We start from the raw sequence: 25,379 nt of genomic DNA, 5'->3' as shown, positions 1-25,379 counted from the left end.
TTGTCCAAAATCAACTATCCATAGATGTGAGGTTTTATCTCTGGACTTCTCAATTGTATTCCATTGAATATATGTCTATTTAATGTCATTACCTCATAGTTTTAATTACTGTAGCTTTGTAACTAATTTTGAAATCAAAATTGTGAGTCTTTCAACTTGGTTCTTATTTTTCAAGATTGTTTTGGATATACAACGCAATACCCATCAAAAATTCCAGCTCTTTTTTCAGAAATGGAAAATCTGATCTTCAAATTCATATGGAATTTCAAGGGAACTCTAATTACAAGTTTTTAAAACATATTTTCCTTTATAGATCAGTTCAAATGATAATGTTTGCAGAAAACAATACTTTTCTGAAAATAAAATAAATATATTGCTTAACATATCAATGCTTTCTATAAACTTGATACATTTAACAGTCTTATATAAATTTTTGGAATCTATTTTCAAAATTCAAATTAAATTGATTAAAATATTCCATGATAGTGAAGGTGGTAAAAAGGAATAATATTCCCAAAACAAAACAGGATTTGCAAATTATTTTATGCTGATATTTGGAATTAGCATTCTAGTTTTGAATATATTCCTCATTTTGGTAGCAATACTACAAAGTAAATTTACTAGGGATTTTCTCCATACCATGATAAAAACAGGATTTGCAAATTATTTTATGCTGATATTTGGAATTAGCATTCTAGTTTTGAATAATATTCCTCATTTTGGTAGCAAAACTACAAAGTAAATTTACTAGGGATTTTCTCCAAACCATGATAAAAACAGGATTTGCAAATTATTTTATGCTGATATTTGGAATTAGCATTCTAGTTTTGAATAATATTCCTCATTTTGGTAGCAATACTACAAAGTAAATTTACTAGGGATTTTCTCCAAACCATGATAAACATTTAGTGTTTTAACAATGGCATTACTCTATTCAGAAGAAAACTGTAGCTGCATTTTTAAAGAATCTGTCATAACACTGTTAAAGAAACAGCTTAGTCCATAACATTTTAAAACTTTAGATATAACTTCTGGATGCACTCTTGACTGAAATGCACATATTTCTCCCCAGGGTAATTTCTGGGTCACATTTTAACAGCATTATATAAACAATTTCATTGCTCACTTCTGCATTTTTATTATTGCTTGAGCCATCAAATAAAATGAAATAATGATTCTGAATTACTAAAAACAATCTACCTCCAGGCTTTGAAAAAATAAGAAAATAAAAAGCTGTTTATATGTTAAAATTCGGTAATTGAGAGCAGGTATTATGTGCTCTGAATTTTTCTTACTCCACCCTGTGACTATGAGAAAGATCTTCATTCTGTGTTTGTTGAATACATCCTAATAAACAACTGAAAAGAAAGAGGCACTTTTATTTGGCACACACAGATATTAGTTATCATGGTAAATGTGTTAACTATACACATATGGCAACAGAAAATATTTAAGGCATCACCTCACATATCCTGGTACAGTGTAATATATCTAATAGGTGTTCAATAAATTAATATTCAATGATTAATGGATGCAATACTTTCGAGCAAGTTCTTTGTCAATCATAATCACCTATGTAGGTCCTAGCATAATGGCTATTGCATTTATAAACAGCATATGTTTTGCTACTGCATGTACAATTCAGAGAAATTATAAAGTTAAAACAATTAAAGAGTATATTCTAAAAATTCTAAAGTGGTGAACTTACTTGTAGTTTGCTTCAATTTGTCTAAAAGAAAAGGAAAGAAAATGAGTGATACTTTCCTTTCTATAGGTAAAATATTAGCCTTTTAAATTTCCCATGTCTGGTTTTTCTAGAAAGCTAAATGTATATTAAAATGAACAATAGGCAAATTATTTTCAGTAATTTTTAAGTCATCTCCCAATGAGTTCCCCAATGAACAAATTGTAAAGCTAGAAAGTACAGATTCTTCTTAATTTCTGATTTGATGTGGTATGCATGTTCACAATAATCTGAACTCCATACTGTTTCTGAAAGGCACATGATTGTAAGAGATTTGAATCATCTAAAATTAGGGAATATAAACTGATACAAGTTTTATAGAGAGTGATTAGTAATACCTACAAAAATTGCATTGACTATGCCTTTTCACACACATACACAATCTACTTTAAGGAATTTCACTTCATAGATAAATTCCCAATCTAAACAGGTAGATACATTTACCTTTTTAGAAGCTTGTTAAACCACTTAGGTAGATATCAGTTGGAGACTGATTTTATAAACTGTATACCACTATACAGTAGAAAAGTATTAATAAGGAAACTATATGCTGATACGAAAAAAATTCTCTAAGATATATTCTTAAACAGAAAAATCAAGGGCAGGGCTATGTACTGTGTGTCATGATGTGTGCTAGAAAAAACAAAAATGGGATATATATTTTTTATTTACATATATTTGCTATAGTGATACATTAAGAAATAACAGTGATTACCCATTGTATATTATTGGATATTTTGAAAATGGGAACTGGTTGAATAGAGAACAGGAGTGAGAGAGATACTTTCAGAGCATATACCCTTCTATATGGCTTGGTTTTTGAACAATGTGAAGGATTACATATTTAGAATACTGAAAAACAATTTTCAAAGAATTAATCTAACTATTATAGAATGGTGTAACTTCGATTTTAAGAGAAGAAATCAAGTTGAAATTCAGGATTAGTTTGTAGTGAAATTAATATGTGAAATTTAATAGGTTATATTAAAATTCTTATCAACCAAAAATCAGCTTCATCACTAAGATCAATGATGTTAATATTGACAACAATGAAATGCTTAGTGTTTTGGAAGGGCCTTATGAATCATGAAAACAAATACTATTCTGTTAATATTACTGTATTATAATAGCATTGTGCCAGTCTGAATGTATTATGTCCCCCAGAAAAAATCATGTTCTTTGATGCAATCTTGTGGGGCAGACATATTAGTGGGGATTAAGTTGGAACGTTTGGATTAGGCTGTTTCCATGGAAATGTGCCCCACCCAACTGTGGGTGATGACTCTGGATAATTTCTGTGAAGGTGTGGCCCCGCCCATTCAGCATGGTCCTTCATGAGTTTACTGGGGCATTATATAAGCTCAGACAGAAGGAGCGAGATTCGTACATCCAAGAGGGACACTGAAGAATGCACAGGAACTGGGAGAGGAGCTGCAGATGAGAGACAGTTTGAAGACGGCCATTGAAAGCAGACTTTTGCTCCAGAGAAGCTAAGAGAGGAAAAACACCCCAAGAGCAACTAAGAGTGACATTTTTGAGGAAGTGCAGCCTAGAGAGGAATGCCCTGGGAGAAAGCCATTTTGAAACCAGAACTTGGAGCAGACGCCAGCCATGTGCCTTCCCAGCTAACAGAGGTTTTCCGGACACCATTGGCCATCCTCCAGTGAAGGTACCCGATTTTTGATGTGTTACCTTGGACACTTGATGGCCTTAAGACTGTAATTTTGTAACCAAATAAACCCCCTTTATAAAAGCCAATCCATTTCTGGTGTTTTGCATTCTGGCATTAGCAAACTAGAACAAGCATGTTTAGTAAACCAAAAATAGTGGTTATGTTATTTAGTCACATGTTTTACTGGAATCAATGCCATAGCTTTTATGTCAGATCAACAAAATTATGTTACAAAACCAAACATTACCAGAAAACAGCATGAAAAGCACTTACATACTTTGCTTTAATTTTTAAATTTCATAAAAATAGTTAAAAGGCAGAAAAAAAATGAAAAGTGCAAAAATACCTGTTTTTAGAGTTGGGAGTTCTTTTTCTTGATGTTCAGCTTTTTCTAGAAAATAAATCAAAGTTAACTCACAATCTGTGGGTTCCTTGTGTGGCAAGCATTTCTTATTTGTGTATGCACAGACAATCCTCAGTTTACCCAGGAGACACGCCCCCAAAGTCATTTGCACTTAACATGGAACACATAAAACATATTGCCATAGAAACATGTTAAAACATGGCCAGGTTCATTCTCAGAAAACCTTATAAAAGGCTGTCTCCTCTCCTGTAGCTGAAAGAGAGTACTAGGGTCCTAGCTCTCTTGAGGCCAAGTGGTACACAAAGAAGAGGGTGGAGAAAAGACAAAGACAAGAGCAAGAGTTGTTGTTGTTTTTTTTTTTCTTTTTTCTTTTTCCTTTTTTCTTTGCTGAAGATCAAATCATTCCCTGGGGATATTTTTAAGTAGATGACATTTGCCTTTAGAGTTTTACTAACCCTCCCTTTTTCTGTCTCTGGTTCCTTTTAGTTCCCTTCTTGCTAGATCAGAGCAATTTGGTGATGGATTTAGTTTTTTTTATTGAAAATTTAACCTAGGCGTGCTCTATTCCAGAAAGTATCACATATTTGAATTTTCATTTTCCTCTACCACTTTTCCTTTCTGGTTTCAGTGAGAACTATCACAGCTGACTCTCAATTAAGTCTAGGAGGAACACAGAACAAACGGAATAAAAATATGTAATTAACATCCTTCTTTGTCTTCTGAAAGTTACTATAATTATTTTTTAATGAGAGATTCTCTCTTTTTCATCAAAATTGGTATTTAAAGTGAATCCATGTAGGGTAGGATATTTTGAGTGGAGTTAGAAAATATTCAGAATTATTGTAGATCACTGGAGCAGGCAAGGTGTTAGTTCTTTCTGATGATCTCAAGAGTTGGTACTTCTGAGCTATACCTGATATCCACCCTTACTGTATTTGGAGATTCCCTAAAATTTTGATTATTTTCTCCCAACATCATATTCCAGGAGTAAAGTATGGAATACTGCAGGACCCATGTTGTCATACATTAAGTTGGGTATTTGTAAAATAAGATTGACAGCATTCAAAAAACTTCCATTAAACTTAATTTGCATAAACAAGTATGCAGAATGCAAGAACATGAAGAATCCAATATTCAAGTTATTATACTGTCATAAAAATGGTACTACAAAAGTATTATAAATTAACAACTATGTAGTCTTGAGCAATACCAACATCCATATTTTAGAACATAAAATATATGTTCAAAAATATATGCAACAGGTCTTAGAGTGCAAATGTTTTTATTAAGCTCCATATACTTACACCATATCTCCTGAATAACATATAGCCTCCTAACTGGCTTCCCCACATTCATCTTTGGACCTTGTGAATTCTTTTATCATACAATGGCCAGAGGACATTTCACTTACAGCCACCTGTGCCTTCCTCTAAGCTGTGTTTCAAAAATTTACATCATTTTAAAGGCGAAAATTCACAATTTTGGGACAGTTTTAGACATATTTACTAGTGTGTGACAGTGGGCAATTCCTTTGTCAAACCACTCAAATCTCTGTGTCTCTCCTGTAGAATGCAATGCATAATCTTTAAAGTCCACATTCATGAGAAAATTCCATGATTTTAAGAGACAAATATCAAAGTGTTTATAATTTTATGGATTTCTTCCTGCAGTGTAATTAATGCAGCTTAAAACAAACCCAAAATAAAAACAAAATGTGGTTCATAATACAAATGTTTTAACAGAGACAATTGCATATCATTTTCCTTTGCCATTCATTATGTTTGTTTAAAGACTGCCCACTTACCCTAAATTCTTATTAGTGTTATTTTATATGTAAATGGACTTGTTTCTCTATTACTAATGATATTGATACAACTTCTAGAGATAAATTCTGCATAATTATAATGAACCATAAATTAGTAGTGAAAGACAAGCATGTTAAATCAAAGCCATAGCAGTAAGATTAGCTTATCAATTACACAGGTAATTTAGCCCAAGGTGACATTAAATATAACAATTTTTTAAAAAGCAAGTAATAGTTAAAGTTGAATGGTCAAGCAATACTTTACAGATTTTGTTCTCTTCATGTCTTACTTGCTGGTTTGGGCTTGACTGTGGAGACTGGAGGAAAGTAAATGTTACATTGATGCGTAAAAAAATATGAGAAAATAACCCATCAGCATTTGTATCAACTCTTTTTTTTTTTATTTTATCGTCTTTCAGCTTAAGGTTAGCCTATTCTCTCTGAGAACTATAATTTCATTGTCAGCTAATAATTAGTCATATTCTTTACTGAAAACCTGATAGATAAGGCACAAGAAATGCATGTACAATTTATAATACAGTGCAAAACAATCTATATGCTTGGGGTACAAATACATTGGACTAAGTTCTGCATACATACATATAACTAAATGAGATACTTGGGAAGGGGGCAAATAAACACTTTAGGTTTCAAATGACAGGAACATTTATTTAAACAATGAGATTAAGCATTGGTTGGAATAGAGTACAATGGTCATATGAGGGAATGTGAAAATGGCCTCATGATATTTCTTTTTCAGAAAATAATAGTCTGTATTTTTTATAAATAGTTTGCTCTTGTTTTCTATTTTATTTTCCTCCAAGAAACAACTGCATTTAAATTCCTATTGCCATAACTATTTCTGTTAAAAGAAAGAAATTACCTCATGATCTTTTTCCTTTGGAATGAGCAGTGGTAAGAGATGTGAGTCTATGAATGAACAAGGTATGTAGGGCTTTTGTGCCTTAAGACGCTAGTTGAGTTAAACACTCAGAACTTCTATTTCCCATTACAAAAGGAAAAAACCTCCAGAATTGCAAGAGCATGTGTATGCTATTTTTTTTTCACATGACATAATGAAAGATGGACTATTTTATTTGAATATTGTTTGAGTCCTTAAAGTTTTAAAATGTCATATAACCACGTGACTCTGTGTGGTGCTTTTACGAATGGAAATTATTCCAGCTAATTTGAAATAGTGGAATGTTTCCAATTTTTGTGCTTTTAGGATTTGTGGAAATTTGTTTTAAAAATAAGATGAAACACTGTTGAGTACATGATAAGGAATCCACGACAGGACTTTCCTCATGAATTATACATAAGTTTAGGTTAGTTACATTAAAAAAATAAAGATATATCATTCTAGTTTCCACAGTTAATTTAGTATTGAGTATAATCTTTAGTTATTTACTAATTTAGAATTTAGAATCAAAATTTATGGCGCTAATAGTCTACATGCTTCAGTAAAGATATTTTATATGTATGTGTGTGTACATACATAATACTATAAATATATATAGAGAGATGTGTATGTGTATGTGTATCCAGCAAGCATAAAATGTATAAATAGAAGAAAACCATGAATTACATCTCAATTTACCTGTTTTTTCAATTGCAGCATCTTTTACCTGCTTGACAACTTTTTCTTCTGTGATAGGAAAAACTGTTAACACAAATAGGAAATTTGAATGCATCAGTATAAAACAGTGACATATTTCAACCTTTATATTTTTTATTCTTTTTGAAATAACACCAATGCAGAAAAAACTTAGCTATTGTCTTCATAAAAGGGCAAGTAGTATCTAATATCTAAATTGGATGAGAATGCAAAGACAAATTGTCCAGCATATATCATCTTTTGTAGCCATCTTCTCAGGGTTTTCCTAATTCAAATTGTCCCCTAACTTGCCAATACAATTCCTGGCCCTTGCCTTCACTGTACTGTATTTTGCTGTTTCTACCTAGAAGTATTGTTTTATAAAAGTTATACCCAATCTTCATTATTGAATTAGGGAAGGAAGGTGCAGGTACCTCCATGGGAATCCAGGATTAGACTGGAATTCAAAGTTTTTTATGCTGCAGTTCAGGGGGAGGGCAAGGGTAGTATATTTTCAGGATGCCTTCTGTCTCTCATGCTTTTACAGACATAGTCAAATAGATCTGAATCCAAGTTAAGAGCTTATTACAATGATCCTGTTACAAAATTAAACTTGTCAAGTATTCAGCAATAAGTCAGTCAGTCAAATATACTAATCAGAAAGTGTCACTGGGAAACAGAAAATCTAAAAGGAGTGAATGTTATAACTGAAGTAAAGGCGAGGTGTGACTAGAGGACTAAGCATTAGTTAGACCCTCAGAGATTAAACACTTTCTGTGTATTTCACCTCAAAATGGCATTCATTTAGGTCAGTGAAGAAAATAATAGGGTTACATTACAAATTAAATCAGGAGGATCTAAAAGTTGCTATGGTTTTGCTTATGTCAGTATAGATAGCAATTCCCTCCTCTCCACTCTGCACCCATTCTTTCTTTCTTTCTGTAGTTTGTTTTTGGTGTCTTGTGTTTTTTAAAGCCTAGGATTATGGGAATGACATGAAACCTTCAAATCAAACTGATTCAAAACTCCTGTAAACAGATTTTCTAAAGTATAATTTAAAAATATATACATGCTAAAGATTTCCTAAGACGTGTTTAGGGAAAGCATGGGTCTTACTATTTTATGATTCTGGTCTACCCATATTCACAAAATTGGGTAAACAATTCAGTCTGGAAAAAAAGGCAATATTCTATGAAATAACTGAGGTTTGGGGCAACTTTAATATTAAATTCATATTCCATTACCTTGTTACATAAAAACTAATTAATAATTGGTAAGTTCTGTATCTCTCTTCAAAAACAGAGCATACAGACTCTCCAAAACGCAAGACTAGGAATAAATACAAAAGGAAGGAATGTGAAGATGGAGGAAAGAAGGAAGGCAGAAGAAGGGAGAAGGGACATTTTCTGAGTATTCTTAGAATTTTTGGAGACTAAGATGATCATGCTTCAATGAGCCAATATGAATCAGAAGTTTTCTAAGAATGTCTTACCCTAAACAGAACAAAACAAAAAATATAGAGGCTATTCACCTGAGTGTTGTCAGATGATACTTAGATTAGTGCTAAACTGTCTGATGGGAAAGGATGGCCAGCTGTCCACTTAGTCTGACTGGTCAAGTCCTCAGTACAAAAAGCATTGTAAAGATGACTAAAACTGAAGTGTTCTAGAAGCTAAATGACATAAGACTGCAATCATCCCAAATCACTTTCAATTTGACTCTGAATTCTTCTTGGGCTAAAACTAGAATATTGAGAAACAATTTTATACTACAGATGCCATCTGCAAAATACCTGGTTTATCATGAGAAATGGTCTTTTCTGGTTTCACTGTGTCTTGTTCTGTAAATAATAATAATAATAATAATAATAATAATAATAATAATAATAATAATATCTCTTCAGATATTTAAAATTTTTATAAATCAGCACACAAAGAATGTCCTCTGTAAGGTAGGCCAGTGATTTTTTAAAGTAAAAAGTAACCAACAGATTTTAGCAAGTCTTCCCATGGGGAAAAAATATTCCAAAATTTGCATATCATCCTAGTTCGTATAAAAGCCCTAAGGTTTTTGTTACATGAAAATAATATGCCAAGAAATCTTAGTTACATTTTTTGCAGCCATAATTTCACAAACATAAATTGTAATAAATCCAGAGCATAGACTGAAAATATGTAATTCTTAAAATATTTCAAAATTTTCATGGGAAAAAGTCTATATAAGCATTAGATATGAAACTACATACTGTGCATTTGCGCTTTTCCAGATGCAGCTAAAAAAGAAACATTTATTTATAAAAATGAATAATATTCAACTTAATTATTTGCAAAACTTTAGTATTGAACAATAACAAATAGAAGTTTAAAATGGTTCTAGGCCTAACTAGAAGTTTTAAATTGTATTTAGCTTAAGATTTAAAGAAGGAACGAAGGAAGGAAGGAAGGAAGGAAGGAAGGAAGGAAGGGAGGAAAGAAAGAAAGAAGTTAAATGCTACATTTGGTAAGATACTCTTCAGGGCAGCAAATAAAGTCAGAAAAATGGATCTAGTCAATAGCTAAGTGATACCAGAGCTAGGACTTAAATACTAAATAGCAATGTAAACTTGGAAAGATCACCTGTTTTCAGGTAATATTGACCTGTCAAGTTAGTCTGGGACAATCTGTAAATGGAAGCGCTCACTGTTTGGAGTAAATCAATCATGGGGCAGAATTCTAGCTGCGAGATTCATCAGCTTGAAAACCATGGGAAAGTAACTTACTTTCTGAACTTGATCTATTGACATGTCTTCACAGATATTTAATGGGGATAATAAGTGCTATGTTGTACATCCCTCATAATGATACAATGAAAGTAAAACACTCTACCTCAGTCACAGAGATTCTTACAGCAGATGCTTAATAAACTCTTGCTCTTTTCCCGTTCAACCCCAACAGACTATGAGTTAGAGATTTTATAATTAGTGTGCTTTTTTTGGGAAAGAAACCTATAAATTATACATGATAACACTTGGTTTCAAAGAACACTAAGAAATGCTTCACGAAACATGGATTCTCTGCTGAGGCCTATTTAAAACCATAATCTAGATGTTTTTGCCTAATCTCACCTAATCCAATATAATAAAATCATATTGAACAATGGAGTGGAAAAAATAATGAAGATTTGGGGGACTCTTTGTTGGGAGGTAAATGACTTTTAGTTCTAAAATGAAGGCAATGTCAGCTTCGAATCTACTTGAAAATGAAAATATTGATACCTGGTTTTGCTTCCTTTTTAACTTGTGGTTCTAAGGGCAAAAGGGGGGAGGGGAGAGAGAGAAATTTTTAAATCTGAAAAAACTAGAGCACAAATACAATTTTGCAAATTATTTTATTTTCCTTACCATAATTTAAAAATCAAAATTTTAATAAAATATACCAGTTTTATGCAGTTCTGTCAGTGATGACTATTAAACACATATAATTTATAATCATGAAATGGACTTTTCTGACATTAAGTTGTTGCTACAGCTAATTGATTTAAATCTGAATTTTCTACCTTTTCAAAAGATGATTTTTCTGGGAAATAATTCTAAACTTGACATAAGATGAATGGTTTGAGAGAGAAAAGTTGAAAGACACTCTGAAATACATATAAATGGATATTTGTATGATTTAAAAATTTAAACAATTGGTTTGAAAATATTAATTAAATTTCACTGTTTTGAGGATCAAAGAGTGCCATGTGTTCTAAAAAAGTTTCTGCTGTCTACCTCAGCCATTGGAAATGTTCATCTTTACTCAGAAGCCCAAATGGAGAAGAGTGAAAGCAGCTGCTTTTCGTATGGAATGTCTATGTCTTACAGTAATCAGGAAAAATAGTCGTTTGGGGACAACTCAACTCAATTCCTCAATTATTTCTTCTGAACTATATAAATTTTTCAGAAGGTCTACCTTTGTAAACAGCATTTCCTATAGAAGAGTAGCATAGATAAAAATAGTTTATATAATTTTTGTTGTTTTTTTCAAAGTTTGTCAGAGATAAAATTTTAGTGTGAACATTTGTATGAGGACATAATATTTGCAAAGAGATGTGCTATTTCATTATAAATATGGAAGCATGTATGTATCTATACATAAAATACATACCTGGCTTTTCTTCTTTTTTGCCTTGTGGCTCTAAAAAATATGTAAACATTAGTGATGATTATATAGATAAAGGGATCTATTTTCTGTACTTCCATTCATGCATATTTCTTTTACATAGTATTAATTACTTCTTAACCTAGAATATTAATATTTTCTTCTTCCAATTGTGGCAAATTAAACCAACAGACAAGTAAAGGTCCCGCATTATTAATCACAATGAGAATTATCTGGAGCACAAACGGAAATGTGAGCTAAGATTTTTAATGAGAAGTTAATGAAAGGTATTAGTTTGTAATTCCATTGAATAAAGGTTGAAGGAAAGTTCCAGCATAGCATATTCTCAGAAGTACACTATGATAATAGGTACACTGTCTATACAAAATATTTAAGACTTTGGCTTTAAGAAAAATATTCAACAATGGAATCAAAAGACGAGTAAAATCATGCGTTTAAAAATTCAGTTTTATTTATTTATTTGGCATGCAAATAACATACGTGGAAGCTTAGATTTGACTTCTTTGCCTAGAAAAAGTTTAAAAATTCTTAAAGGCTGAGTCATACAATGCTCATTGAGTTGACATTACTGAAGATGATAGAACATTAAATGGTAAAATCAAAATCAAACAATATAAACCCCAGCTATCCTTTATTGTGATTGCATAAGATATGTAATTTAATGTCCATGGGCAAGTTACTAACTGAAAAATTATTTTAATGAATAAAACTCTTAGTTTCATTTCATTGAACTGTCTGAAAAATAATTTGCTCACATAAACTTGTGTGCAATGTAAACTTTCATTTTCACTTAATTTTAAGGAGAAACATACATATTTTTATTTTGGGATATTACTTTTTAATCCTTCATAGTCCAGGATGAAATATCCAAGACTATTGTTAATATTTAAATCAAGATTATCAATGCGTTATCTGTTCCATAATAATCCGTTAAAAATTATTGCTGCTGCATTTGTAGCTCTTGATGACTGGAAATACATGCTTTCATTGCATGTGTCTAATCTCGAAATAATTTATGCCTAAATATTGACCTCCAACTGCAGGGACTGGCAGATTTTTATATAAAGGGTCAGATGGTATATATTTTCAGCTTTGTGGGCTATACAGTCTCTGCTGTGGCTACTCAACTTGGCTATTACAGGACAGAAAGCAGCCATAGACATTATGCGAATTAACAGCCATGGCTATATGCCAATAAAACTTTATTTACAAACTAGTTGGTTGGTCCACAGGCCATAGTTTGCCAACTCCTGCCCTATCAAATTTCTTCTTTTTTTTTTATACTTCAAAAATATTGGACAGTCAACAAAAACACCTTCTTTTGTTCTGTATCCCCTTCTAAATGCCACCGAATACCTTTCCATATTGCTTGACTTCTTAAGACTATTATCTTTATTTACTTCTTCCACTTTATGACTCCCATTTAATCTTAATTCACTGTAATCTAGATTCTTACCCTAACACTCCATTTACCAGGCCTCTCGTGTCAACAATTCTCTCCTACTTACCAAGATCAATGGGCATATTCAACCACATTAAATCCTTAACTCCCTATCCACTTGACTTTGGTGAAAAATGAACATACATACTCCATTGTATTTAGATAACTAATAAAAGGGTCCCCTTTGATTCGCAAAAGTCTCAGGTGACTGTCACTTCCAGCTAAGGTGGAATAACAGGGTCTGGATTCATCCTCCCACCTGAAACAGCTAAATAAAATAGAAAAGCAATGTGTTCAAACATATTGGACATAAGGCAACATAGGACAGTGATGGTTGAGTGATGGGAAACTAATGAGGTGTACCCTATAAATGTCCCAGCTTAAGATTTTACAAGGTCTTAGTGCCAAAATAGAGAACCCAGACAGATTTCTGAGTTGAAAAGATGGAGCTGGGAGTCTGGAGGAGCCAAGAAAGTCAGAGATGATAGGTAAGAGACTTGGAAAGGAGAGAGTGACAGAGAGAGAAAGAGAAAGAGCTACAATTTTAGAGATGGGTTGAGAGGCTCCTTAAGTCTCCATTTGAACATTGATCCTCATAGGCATATGAGGAAAAAATACATGAAAGAGTTAAAGGGAATGATTCCTGAAACTCAGACAGGGTCAGGAAAGCCTCATAATTCATAGGTAGACTACTCAGAAGGATTCTGACTCAGAAGTAGAAAATAATTTGCTCTAGTCTATTTAAAAGACAGACCTGAAAATATCAAATTCTTTTCAAATATTTCCAGGAAACACAAAAATATCCAGCACTGAACATGGTAAAATTCATTAAGTCTGGTATTCAGTCAAAAATTAGTAGGCAAGCAAAGCAGCAAGAAAATATAAACCATACTGAGCAGGAAGAGCAAACAATGGAAACCGACCCAAAATGTTTGAATTAGTAGACAAGGGCATTAAAACTGTATTCTACATGTTCAAGACACTAGAGAAAAGAAGAAATAGATTTGTAGTCAAAATTTTTCCACAAAGAAAATTCCAGTGTAGATGACTCTGCTGGTAAACTTGATCAAATGTTTAGGGAAAAATTAACACCAATTTTATAAAATCTTTTTCAGATAATTAAATAAGAGAGACTACTCCCAAGTTCATTCTACTAAATATGTATTACCTGACACTGAAAACATACATATTACAAAAAATTATTATTATTATTAATGGCTAGATATGTAAAAGTTCTGTAAAAATTAGAAAATTGAATCCAATAATATATACAAATATACATTATGACCTACTGGAGTTTACTACAGAAATGCAAGTTTGGTTTTATCTTTGAGCATCAATCAATGTAACTCACCATATTAATAAGATTAAAAAGACAAAAACACACGACCATCTCAATAGATGTAGACAAAGCATTTGACAAAAGGTAAAATCCTTTCCCGATAAAAAGTAAGCTGTCAGAAAACTAGGAGAGAAGGGAGCTTTCTCAACCTATAGAGGGAAATCAATGAAAAAACTACTACCTAACATCATATTTAATGCTGCAATACTGAATGCTTTCACCCTCAGATCAGGAAAAGGCAAGGATGTAAGTTCAACATTGCAAGACTTGAACACTTGAAGACTACAAAAATTTGCTGAGAGAAATTTATTATATCTAAAAAATGGAAAAATATACTGTGACCCTGGATTAGAAAATTTCAATATATTTAAGAAGCCAATTCTCCTCAAATAAAACTTATTTAATATGATCTCTATTAAAATCCTAGCAGGCTTTTTGTAGAAATTGACAAGCTAATTCTGGGGCTCATAGGAAAATATAAAAAACTTAGATTAGACATAACAACCTTTGAAATGAAAAAAATGTTAGAAAATTTGCACTGTCTGATTTCAAGACTTATTATAGTTCTACAGTAACCAATATATGATAGTACTTAGGTTACGATCGGCAAAGAAACTGACGGACCAGAATATATATAATTGATTTTGTATAAAGGCAAAAAGGCAATTCAGTGGAGAAGTAAATGGTCCTGCAAAAATTGGATATCCCTTCTATATCCATATGCAAAACAAAACAAAACAAAACAAAACAAAACAAAACAAAACCTTCCATCTATACCTTATAACACATACAAAAACTTAACCCAAAATGAATCAATGACTCATGGGCTTAAATGTAAAACTGTACAACCTTCGAAAGGAACACAGGAGAAATTCTTTGTGACTAGATTAGAGAAAGAATTCTTAGATATAATATCAAAAGCATGATCCATATAACACCAGAAGAAAAAAAGATCAATTGGACTTAATCAGGATTGAGAACTTTTGCTCTTTGAAAATAAAGAAAAATTAAGAGAATGGAAAAAGTCACGAACTGGGAGACATTTTCAAATCTCATATCTTATAAAGTATTTATACTCAGCACACACACACACACACACACACACACTCTAAAAAGAAAACAAGCCACAATTTTTTTTAATGGGAAAAAAATTTGAACACACACTTGACCAAAGAAGATATAAGGCTGATATAAAAAGCACATCGGAAGATGTTCAACATAATTGGTCCCTAAAATAATATACATTAAAGCCACAGTGAGGTGTCACTACAAACCAACAGCATGTCTAAAATTAAAAAGACTGACCTTACCTACTGGTGGCTGGGATATGAAGCAACTGGAAATCTCATACACAGCTTTCATTGTGGGAATGTAAAATGGTACAACTACTTCAGGAAACAGCTAGTTTCATAAAAAGTTAAACTTACATCCTTCCTATGTTCCAGCCACTCTACTCTAGGCATTTACCTAGGACCTCTCAAAGACTTGAATATGGATGTTCATAGCACCTTTACCCATAATAGCTAAAACCTGGAAACAACACAAATACCTGTCAACAGGAGAATGGATAAAATATTGCGATATGGCCACACAATTTAATACTACTCCACTGTATAAAAGGTATGAACTTTTTGAAAATATGCAACATGAATGAGTCTCAAAATAGTTATGCTGAGTGAAAGAAGCCCTACAAAAAATACAAATCATATGATTTATATGAAATTCTAGAAAATGCACACTAATCTATAATGGCAGAAAGTAGATCAGTGGTTGCCTGGGAATGGGGGGCATGGGGAGAAGCAGGCTGGAGAAATTACAAAGAGACACAAATAAATTATGATCTTGATCCTGATGATAACTTCATGGCTGTATACAAATGCCAAAACTTGTTAAATTATGTTCAGTCTATTTTTTATCCATTACACTTCAATAAAGCTTCTTTTAAAAGCTGCATTAGTTAAGATGAAAAATGGTCATCATCTGATGTAGTTGGTTTGCTCCCCCCTCCTTGTAAGTTAACCTACTCTTGTAATACCCTACTCTTAAATTTCTTAATATATTCTCTGATTTTTCCTTCCTTATATACTCGTTACTCTTAGATTATCTTGTTAGAAAAGATTGCAATTCCATAGTTTTCATCTTCAACACATTGTTACCTCCAAGTAGTCTACCTCTTATTTCTTCAGTTTATCACCTACCTAAAAGCTTATGTTTGCCAAATCTACAGGTCTAACTTAGATGCCTCATCTAATTTTAAAAATCATATATTCAATTGTCTATTAGATAGCACTCCCTCGATTTTTTACACTCAGCTGTAACTTAATATGCCCCAAGCCTTGGCCCTATACTACTACCTCTCTTGTCTTGATTTTGCTAGGTGGCAGGTATTGCAGATCTCCTCAGTCATCTGTGCTAGAAATTTGGAAGCTATCTCTACAACCCTCCACATACAATAACTAAGTCTTACTTTTATTTCGGAAATATGCCTTGGATATATTTTCTCTCCATTAACAAATTATTGGATGATTGTCCTGTGTCAGGTTGCCAACTTCTATTACATGAACTCCTGTAACTATCTTGTCAGGTGGGTCTCTTTCTGTCTCCAGTTCTATCCCCTCAGGAAACATCCCCCACAGAAGCTCCAGGGGAATCGACTTAAAATGAAATTTTGATGCTGTATAGCTGTTAATTCTTACACCCCTTAACAGTTTATCATTTTCTATGAGAAAATCAAAGCACTGGAACACTGCATAGATGGATTTTCAATATTTCCATGCCAGCATAGCCAGTTATCTTTAAGTTCATGTGAACATCACATATAAAGAACACTGAAATTCTTGTGGTTTCTCAGACTCAGTTCTATTTTTTGCCGCTGTTACTCTGTCAACAGTTCTCACTCACCCTTCATTTTTTGTGTGGCTAACTTCTACTTAGGGCTCAGCTAGTTATCTCTTCCTTGTAATCCTCATCTGATGTAGTTGGTTTGCCCCTCCCCTGCCTTATGAGCCAACATTATTTGTACAACTCTTTATCATTATATTAATCATGATCTACTGAAAATAATAAGTGAATGCTTTCCCTTCTAGACTGTGAGATTTTTGAGGACAGGCATCACATGTCATCCACCACTGAATCCAGAAGACTGGTGCCATGTCTAACACATAGTAGGCATCGATTACTGTCTGTTCATTAGGTAAATCAATGAATGAATTAATAAAAACAAGAGAAGATAAATAAGTGGAGAGATTGAGCAAAGAAAAAAAAAGGGAGGGAATTACACAATTTCAGGGATAACATTAGAACACAAAATGCATGTTAAAATCACTGCATACTCTATTTCACTTGGCTTGCCCATTAGCCTCTCAGCTTTCTGGAAGTCAGGCAAAGATCAAAAGCATAATTAGTTACATGATCCACAATGTTCTTGAGATATAAACAAGTAAGTTGTTTAAGAGAGGCACAGTGAATCCCAGTAATGATACCTGAAATAAATAAATATCTCTCATGAGGTGCTCAGAAAAAAAGAAAAGATGTCAAATGTAGTAAATAACATCCTAAGCAATATCTTTGACCTAAATATGAGGAAAAGCAACTGAAGGTGATGCCAGAAGCTGAGGGCAAATTGGACTGGAAGCTTCTCATGAGAACTCTGCCTGGGAACGTGATCACTAAAGGGCCATGAGATTGTTGTTGCTTCAAGATCAGAATTTGCCCTAAGGACGGACCATGTTTTACTCAGAAAGTGATCCTTGTTCTACTGCAGTGCATGGGTAATTTAATAAATGAGGGCTCGGAGGTATTCTTCCTCGGACAAACCCTAAACCTGAAAAAAAATTAAGTAGTTCTAACCAAGCTCACCTATTTCATAAAGCCTAAATAGAGTTTTTAACTTTAAGTAAACATTTTTTGGAAAATCTCTTCAAGATGAGATTGTTACTTTTAAATGATTTATTTGATTTCAATATAGGCCATTATATAATCTTATTAAACACTGAATTAGATCTGGAATAACAGGTCTTAAATCATTCCTGCAACATGTTCTAATTGTCTCTGACAGACAATTCTCATTCACGTCAATGGAACACTATCATCCACTATCATTTTCATTCAGGAACAGATGTTTTTCTGTGTTTTCTACAGTGGGGATCAAGCGTGCCTTACTCAATGATATAAATTCACTAAGCTACAGGCAAAATATAAATTAAAAGCAAAGAAGAAAGAGCTGTACATATCTCTGGCTATTTTATTATCTGATGTATATAATAAGTTATTTAATATAACTTTATTTAATTTTAAATAATTTAATAATAATTCAATAACAAATTATTTCTGATACAGTGTTAAATTATTATCTAATCTACCAATGAATCATTCACACACATTTTTACTCTCAATGTAATGTTAAGTTTCAGGTTTTACATAAGTATCAACAGCTAGAGGTCTATTATAGAACTTAGCCTACATAGCTTAACATATTAACAATTCATGTCTAGGAATCATTAAAGTAAGTAATGTTGATAAAGGTTTTTAAATAATTTGCCTCATAACAAACTTCTTTCTAAGATGATTAATTAACAGAGAGCAAGTGGAATAATTTCACTTAATGATCTTTCTGATTCACATATCCATAGCTTTAACACACGTTTACATCATTAAAATATATATATTTTTCAAATTACTGTGTTGATTCATTAATCAAGTAACTTTCTCCATGTGCTATATTTATTTATCTTAAGCTCTCTAATCACCTCTACTGTATGTTAGATATGTACCAAATTCTAATCACAGTGGAAAGCCTGTGTATTATAAGGCTCTTTAGACTTCAAATTTTAAAACTAGAATAAGTAAAATTTCCAAGCATAAGTAGCACACTAGATTTTCATGAATTTACTCACAAAATTATAATATGGTTGACTGTATTACAGAAACTGCCTCAGTACTGGATCTGATAGGTAAATTAGTTCCCTCCATACAGGGAATTTTTATAACTTAATTTTGTCAAGACAATTGAGATGATTGTTATAACAGTTTAATTTGGTAAAATTCACAAATGTAAAATTATTTTAGGTATATCATGCATATAGGCGCTTCATTGCAAAAATTTTACTTAGATAATTTTCCAGAGATAGTGTTAAATAAGTCCGTTAAAGTTGCCTATGCAATAAAGATTTGCTCTAAGAGCAGTAGGACCTTACCAATTTTACAACAGATGACAGAATTTTAGAACTTGGAGCATCTTGGAAATCATCTGGAATAGCTTTCTCATTTTCCAAAATAAGACACCAGACTTCAGAACAGTCTAGGATGTTGTATATGTGTGTGTCGTGTGTGAATGTGTGTTGTGTTGTGTGTGTGTGTATTTTTCCACTGGGAGCTCCTTGTAAATCTAGGCCCCAGCAGTGGTTCTTAAAGTAGAGTTCCAGAGCAGCATCTGGGAAATTGTTACTAATGCAAATTTTAGGACCTCACCCACACCCATTGCCTCAGAGTTTTAAGGACCTTCCCAGGTGATTCTGATTTCTGTTGGTCTCTTAACAATGAATGGATAAGAAACCCAAGAGGGTAAGAGTTTCTGATAGTGAAATCTCACACATAAAATCTAAATATAATTTTTAGCTCTTTTACATTTCCAGTCTTGTGATCTCATAAGTCCAATTATGAGTAGATATTGGATGAGTTTAAAATCTGAGGAAACTTCCAAGGGAAATATATACACAGATACATGGATGAATGCAGCACCTGTGTATGTTTGCCTGTAGGTAATCTAAACCGATACATTCCCTATGGTCCATGTGTAGGCAGCAGTAGGTGTAAGGGCAAAGGCAGATTGTTTGAGGAGGAGAATTCTGCTTGGCAGGGGTTCTCACACAACAGCAGCACCTGGGAAATTACTAGAAATATAAATTCTCAGTCCCCTCGCAAACCTCTGCATTAGAAGGGGGGGAAGTGGAGGGTTGGGAGAAGCCTTCCAGACAATTCTGACTCATGTTGAAGCATGAGAACCACTATTTAATAAGTGTGGCTACATTTGTTAACAGAATTCATTAACCATTCACATACAAGTATGGCTATTTTTCACAATTTTGAGTTCTAGCTAATTGTGTATGCCATATTTCAGCAAACCAGATGTAATGAGTCAAAGAGAAAGTTTTCAATCTACTGAGACAAAAAGGGATAACGCTAAAAACAGCATTCTTGCATTGATTATAGTGTCAACTTTTCAATCTAAATGACAGTAATTTTCTATTCAGACATTTTTGATTGAGATCTGTAAAGGTTGTGATGTTTAATCAAATACACATAACACAAGAAATGTTTATTTTTACAAAGGACACCAAATCATTGATACTTTGATATGCTTATGGAGGTGAAAAGTGGTTCTAGACCATGGAATATTCTTCATGTAGTAAACAATTACTACATTGTTTTAAGTATGGAGACTTTAGTTTATATATTTTTATATTTTTTTTAGTTTTAATATTTTCTGTATTTTTCCAATTTCTTGATTTAGACACATAAATGATAGAAGTCCTAATAATTTGAAATTATGGAATATAAAAAAAAATAGCCTCTCTACATGTATTAAGGAATTCTTGAAAGTAAATCCTGACAAAATAAAATTTTGACCTAGTACAATAATAAAGTATTTATGGTGTAGTAAGTGGGGACAAGCAACAGATAGATCTTAAGGCTTGTGCTCTGGTCCTCACTCTGACACATCTTTGCTATGGACCTTTTATGTGGCCTTTAGACTGGCTCAGTTCTCCTTTTTCAAAAAGAAAATATATAGAGAAAATTAGTATAGATGATATCTAAGCTGTTGTCAAGGTCTAAAATGATACATTAATATGAAATCTTAATTTAACTCTAAGTAGTAAATCATTTAGTAAAGAGACATTGTTTAGATAAAAATCAACCTGACGCGTTGCAGCATTAATTCCTCTTGGGTTTATTGCACTGTAGTAAGTCTGTTTACTCAATTCCCAATAGATGTTATGCTGAATCTAAGGGCAGTGAGTCTGTTTCAGATATATCTACATCCACAGCTATTTAATAAACAGCAGAAATTGGCTCTGCTATAGATATACATCTTAGCCAGAAATAACCATCAACAGGTTCTTTACCATTTAAATAACTTGAATATTAGTATCTAAACTTGGCATCAAATATATTGTACAAGTGGGAAGCAAGAAAATATCATACAGAATGCTCAAATCAATTCGGAAATATTACTATATTATACTATAAGCCTTTACTACTCAGCCACAAGTTTCATGAGATTCTCCAATCTTTGTATCATCAGGATTAAGATGGAAGAAATATAAACATTAACTATATAAAATGTAAAACTGTAAAAGGAAAGACTTTCAGATCTTTATGGGAACTTGAGTGAACAATTTTTTTTGGTCTTTTTTTCTTGTACAGGATACATGGACTAAGTGAAACTTGTACTCAGAAGTGACTTTTTCATCCTCATTGGCTTTGTGTTGTGCCAAGTTTTCTAGGTACCTATTATTTTATTAAGCTTTTTTTGGCTGTGCTAGTCTCTATTTAAGTCTTTACTGAATCTCTGTAGTTGTTATTCAGGCATCCTACTGTCAATCATTCTGTTCTCATAATCTACCTCAGACAGTTGCAGCTAAACTGAGTGTTGAGAGACCATTTGGGTCCTGCCCCTTGATGTTCAAAAGGGTTTAAAATGATGTTGATGAAACTGTTTAGCATCCATATGTTTTATTTGTACCATGTTCAGACAAGTGAGATTGGAGGAGAATCAGAACCTTTCCTTTGAAGCCCTGAAACTTGGTATAGCATTGACATCACATCATGAAATTATTCATTCACTCATCTAGCAGGCTATGGCAAACACTTCTGCCTCCCAAGACTATTTAGACTGCAAGGCTTAACATTCAGTTGATTTTAATTTTAGTCACAGCCACAGAAATGATATCTGGTTTGGTTAAAATGTTGTGCTAAGTACATCTCCTTCAAAATGATATGCAAAAGTATATCAATTGCAGCCATCACATATATCCTTAGCAAAGACAGGAAAGAATAAAGTGTGATGGGATAGATGAGCTTCTATCTACTACTGACCTATATATCTAACTTTCTAAAGAAAAGTGGATGTATCTCAAGAAGTTAAAACTTAGCACCCAAAATGGAACTCGTGATCTACTACACCCTCCTCCAAATACATTCCCTATCATGGCAAATGATACCATATTCCGTCTACTATCTAAACCAGGATAATGGAAGCCACCCAAGATACCACTCCATGCTCTGTCATCCTTATTCAATTGTTGAGAGTACTCTTGAGTCTGTTTCCTAATATATATTGAGTGTGTCTCCACCTCTCCATTTCCACTCTCACTTTTTGCCTTCATCCTGTTCCCAAATATTTCACTTCCATCCCCTCATTTTCTTGTTTTCTTTCTCACCTGATATCCTTTCCCCCTTCTTGCCACCTCTTACCATACCATGCTCATTTGTTATGACTTCTCTCAATCTTCCTCTCCATCTGGAAGTCTTTCCTGACCTCCTTCCAGGATGGGTTAGGCCTGCAATCTGCACTTGTAGCATCCTATGAAAGCCCGTATTATAATAACTCATCACTCTACTTTTTAATTATTTGCAGTTATTTGAAAATTATTTACTCATTTGTCTTTCCCAAATATATTGTAGAATTCAACAGGCAGGGGCTACAACTATCATCTTTGTATTCTTCAGTCTTGTGCATTGTTTCACACATAGTTGACAACAAGTGACTTTAATGAACAAGTGACAAATTTGTATAAATGGAGGGTTGCTCTATTCATTACTGCATGCACTAAGCACACACCCAGGAGCATCCCATCTAAGATGCTGCTAAAATATTTGGGGAGGGGTTACAAAAAAAAAGATGATTTCTTGAACTCTGGCTCTTCATCCCAATGATGGGTATTGTTCTTTTTTCCCCCAAATAGATTTTTCAAGATTATATATGATCACATTCATTTGGGATATGTGGAAATAAGATGTGAAAGCTCATGTGTGAGATTCTGTAAGATTATTTTACCTCAGAAAAGGAGAAAGTTATACCATGTTCAGTGACTCTTGAGTGGTTTTGGTCTGGAATGTTAAGTGTGCTGGAGATATTAGGATACTGATCAGCACCACCTAGCACAAGCATATTTTAGTTACCCAAATTTACTAAACTCTATCACTCTAAATGCATACCCTTCACATTCTGGTCCTTTAAATGGGTCTTAGGAAAAAAAAATGAGACAATAAGAAATGAGGAAATGAGCCTCCTCTATAATGTAAAATGAGCCTCCTCTATGATTTAAGACTAGTGATGTTTAATCCTTGTTTTAAAGGTCAAGGCATGGGGTAGGGATGGAGAGTTGTGAGAGGGAGAACACGGCAAAGTGCCTGAGCCTAGTTGGACTGGCCTAAAGTAGCCCAGGTATGGCCCCAAAGGAACCATTATTTCTGTCATGTTTGTTACTGGTCATAACTGTCTCAGTGCCCAAGACTGAGAATATTCTTTTCTGAAACCAAGGAAGTGAGAATAAAGGACATAGTTACAGTTGGGTACTTCTTTTCTTAAAGTGTTTTGTGTTATTAAGTGCTTAATTTGAGTAACATATGAGAGAGATGGGAAGATTCCTTAGGTTTACCAACAAGAGGCATCTTGATGGAAAAGAACTCAATTATTAAATCTGGAATGCAAAACACTTCATCACAGGTTTCAGAAATACTTCCATATATGAATATCATTGTGTTGACACATTAAACTGAGAAAAAAAAGAATATTTGAACCAAGAGCACTGTTTCAAAGACTAGATGATAAATTGAGCATTACATATAGAAAAAAGCATGTTTAGTCATGAGAAAAAAATAAAAAGGAGGTTAAGAATGGGTTCAAATAATTAATGAAATGAGCATATTTTAGCATAGAATAAATTAAGCAGTATGTTTACATGGGCAAAACCAGATTCTTATAAATTTAGTAATACCTATCAGAGTAACTAACAAGTTAATCTGGAAATAGGCAAGTGTCTAAAACATTTCTGATTATTTTCTTTTAATTTAGAAAAGCCAGACCATCAACTTCCTCTCTTCCAAGTAATAAGGCTTTCCCTGAAAGATCTCAATTCAAATCTCATTACTACCAACTTTCTCAATTAGTTTTTTGACTGGGTTGAACTTGGGAAAGAGAATTTTCAGTTGGAAAAAGAAAGAGTGGTTTTCATTCCCATAAACTATACAAGGAAAAAAAATCACTCTAAGGAAAACCTGAAAACTAAAAATTATGACTTTTTAAGGAAACTAATGTACATAATATTGAAGAAATAACAAGATGAACTATCTAAATAGTAGCTAGCACTTTATTTACAATTAAACATAAGTAAAGTCTAATCATTTTTTAGTGAAGCTACCTTTATTGTTCCTCTGTCTTTTAACAAAGAAGACTTGGATATTTCCTCAGGATCCACAGGGCTTGTATCCCTCCTATATTTTCAACTAGCTGAGGAAAATTATGCCTGTCATAAATTGATTCAGAAGCTACTAATGGGGCTGTGCTTGCTTCATTGAGTTGTCTAAGAAATATTTCTTCTCCTAACTTCTAGAATATAAATTTAATCAGAAAAAAAAAAAAAAAAACAAATTAAAAAACCCAGGACTATAGTACTCAGGTCACCATAAAAATTTAAAAATTAAGCTTTTAGTACAGAAGTGGTTAATATTCAAAGGTCAAACATGAACAGATTTCTATTTTCCATAAAATAAAGATCACTTTCATTTTTTGTAAGTCAATGGTCAATAATTGTAACCATTTAGAGTTTTGGAAGACTGCATCAAATTTTCAGTTTAGAAAGTTGTTTGTCTTCTACAGTTATTAGGATCATTTTTAGCCAGCATATTAAATGTTCATTTTTTGTACAGAACCATATTTAGTGGAATAGTGCATTTAAAGTTTATAATAACACCCATGAAGTCAATTTCCTCATTTAACAGATTAGGAAACAGGCTTTCTGGTTCATCTAACAACAGAATTGAACTCTCATTGTATTTATTAATTCAAAAAACCTTTTTTGAGCTCTTACTATGTGCCAGGAACTATTTCCTGCTTTCCTGTAAATATCATCCAGATTTGTTAACTAAGTGTTACTTTAGGCTTCTTCTTCCAAATAGGTGTATATATCACCCAAACTTCTGAGTTCTTTATGTCTCCCCAAATCACCTCTATTTAGATTATCCTGAGAATAGAATGGTAACAGTGTTTTTGA

General features: G+C 32.9%; 1 protein-coding gene across 1 annotated transcript in view; it reads right to left on the bottom strand.

The window, feature by feature from the left end:
* LOC119540500 (triadin-like) overlaps positions 1 to 25,379 on the bottom strand; it is a 151,290-nt gene that overhangs the window by 36,906 nt on the left and 89,005 nt on the right. Inside the window, exons 10-15 of the mRNA XM_037844621.1 lie at positions 11,801 to 11,827; positions 11,306 to 11,335; positions 7,185 to 7,247; positions 5,875 to 5,901; positions 3,763 to 3,807; positions 1,709 to 1,729 (exon numbers count right to left, since the gene is read on the bottom strand). Of these exons, the coding sequence (XP_037700549.1) occupies positions 1,709 to 1,729; positions 3,763 to 3,807; positions 5,875 to 5,901; positions 7,185 to 7,247; positions 11,306 to 11,335; positions 11,801 to 11,827 (213 nt within the window). The remainder of the gene's footprint in view (positions 1 to 1,708; positions 1,730 to 3,762; positions 3,808 to 5,874; positions 5,902 to 7,184; positions 7,248 to 11,305; positions 11,336 to 11,800; positions 11,828 to 25,379) is intronic.

This window comes from Choloepus didactylus, chromosome 7, assembly GCF_015220235.1.
Source record: "Choloepus didactylus isolate mChoDid1 chromosome 7, mChoDid1.pri, whole genome shotgun sequence".
Lineage (NCBI taxonomy): Eukaryota > Metazoa > Chordata > Mammalia > Pilosa > Megalonychidae > Choloepus > Choloepus didactylus.
This window is presented reverse-complemented; position numbering and strand designations above follow the sequence as displayed.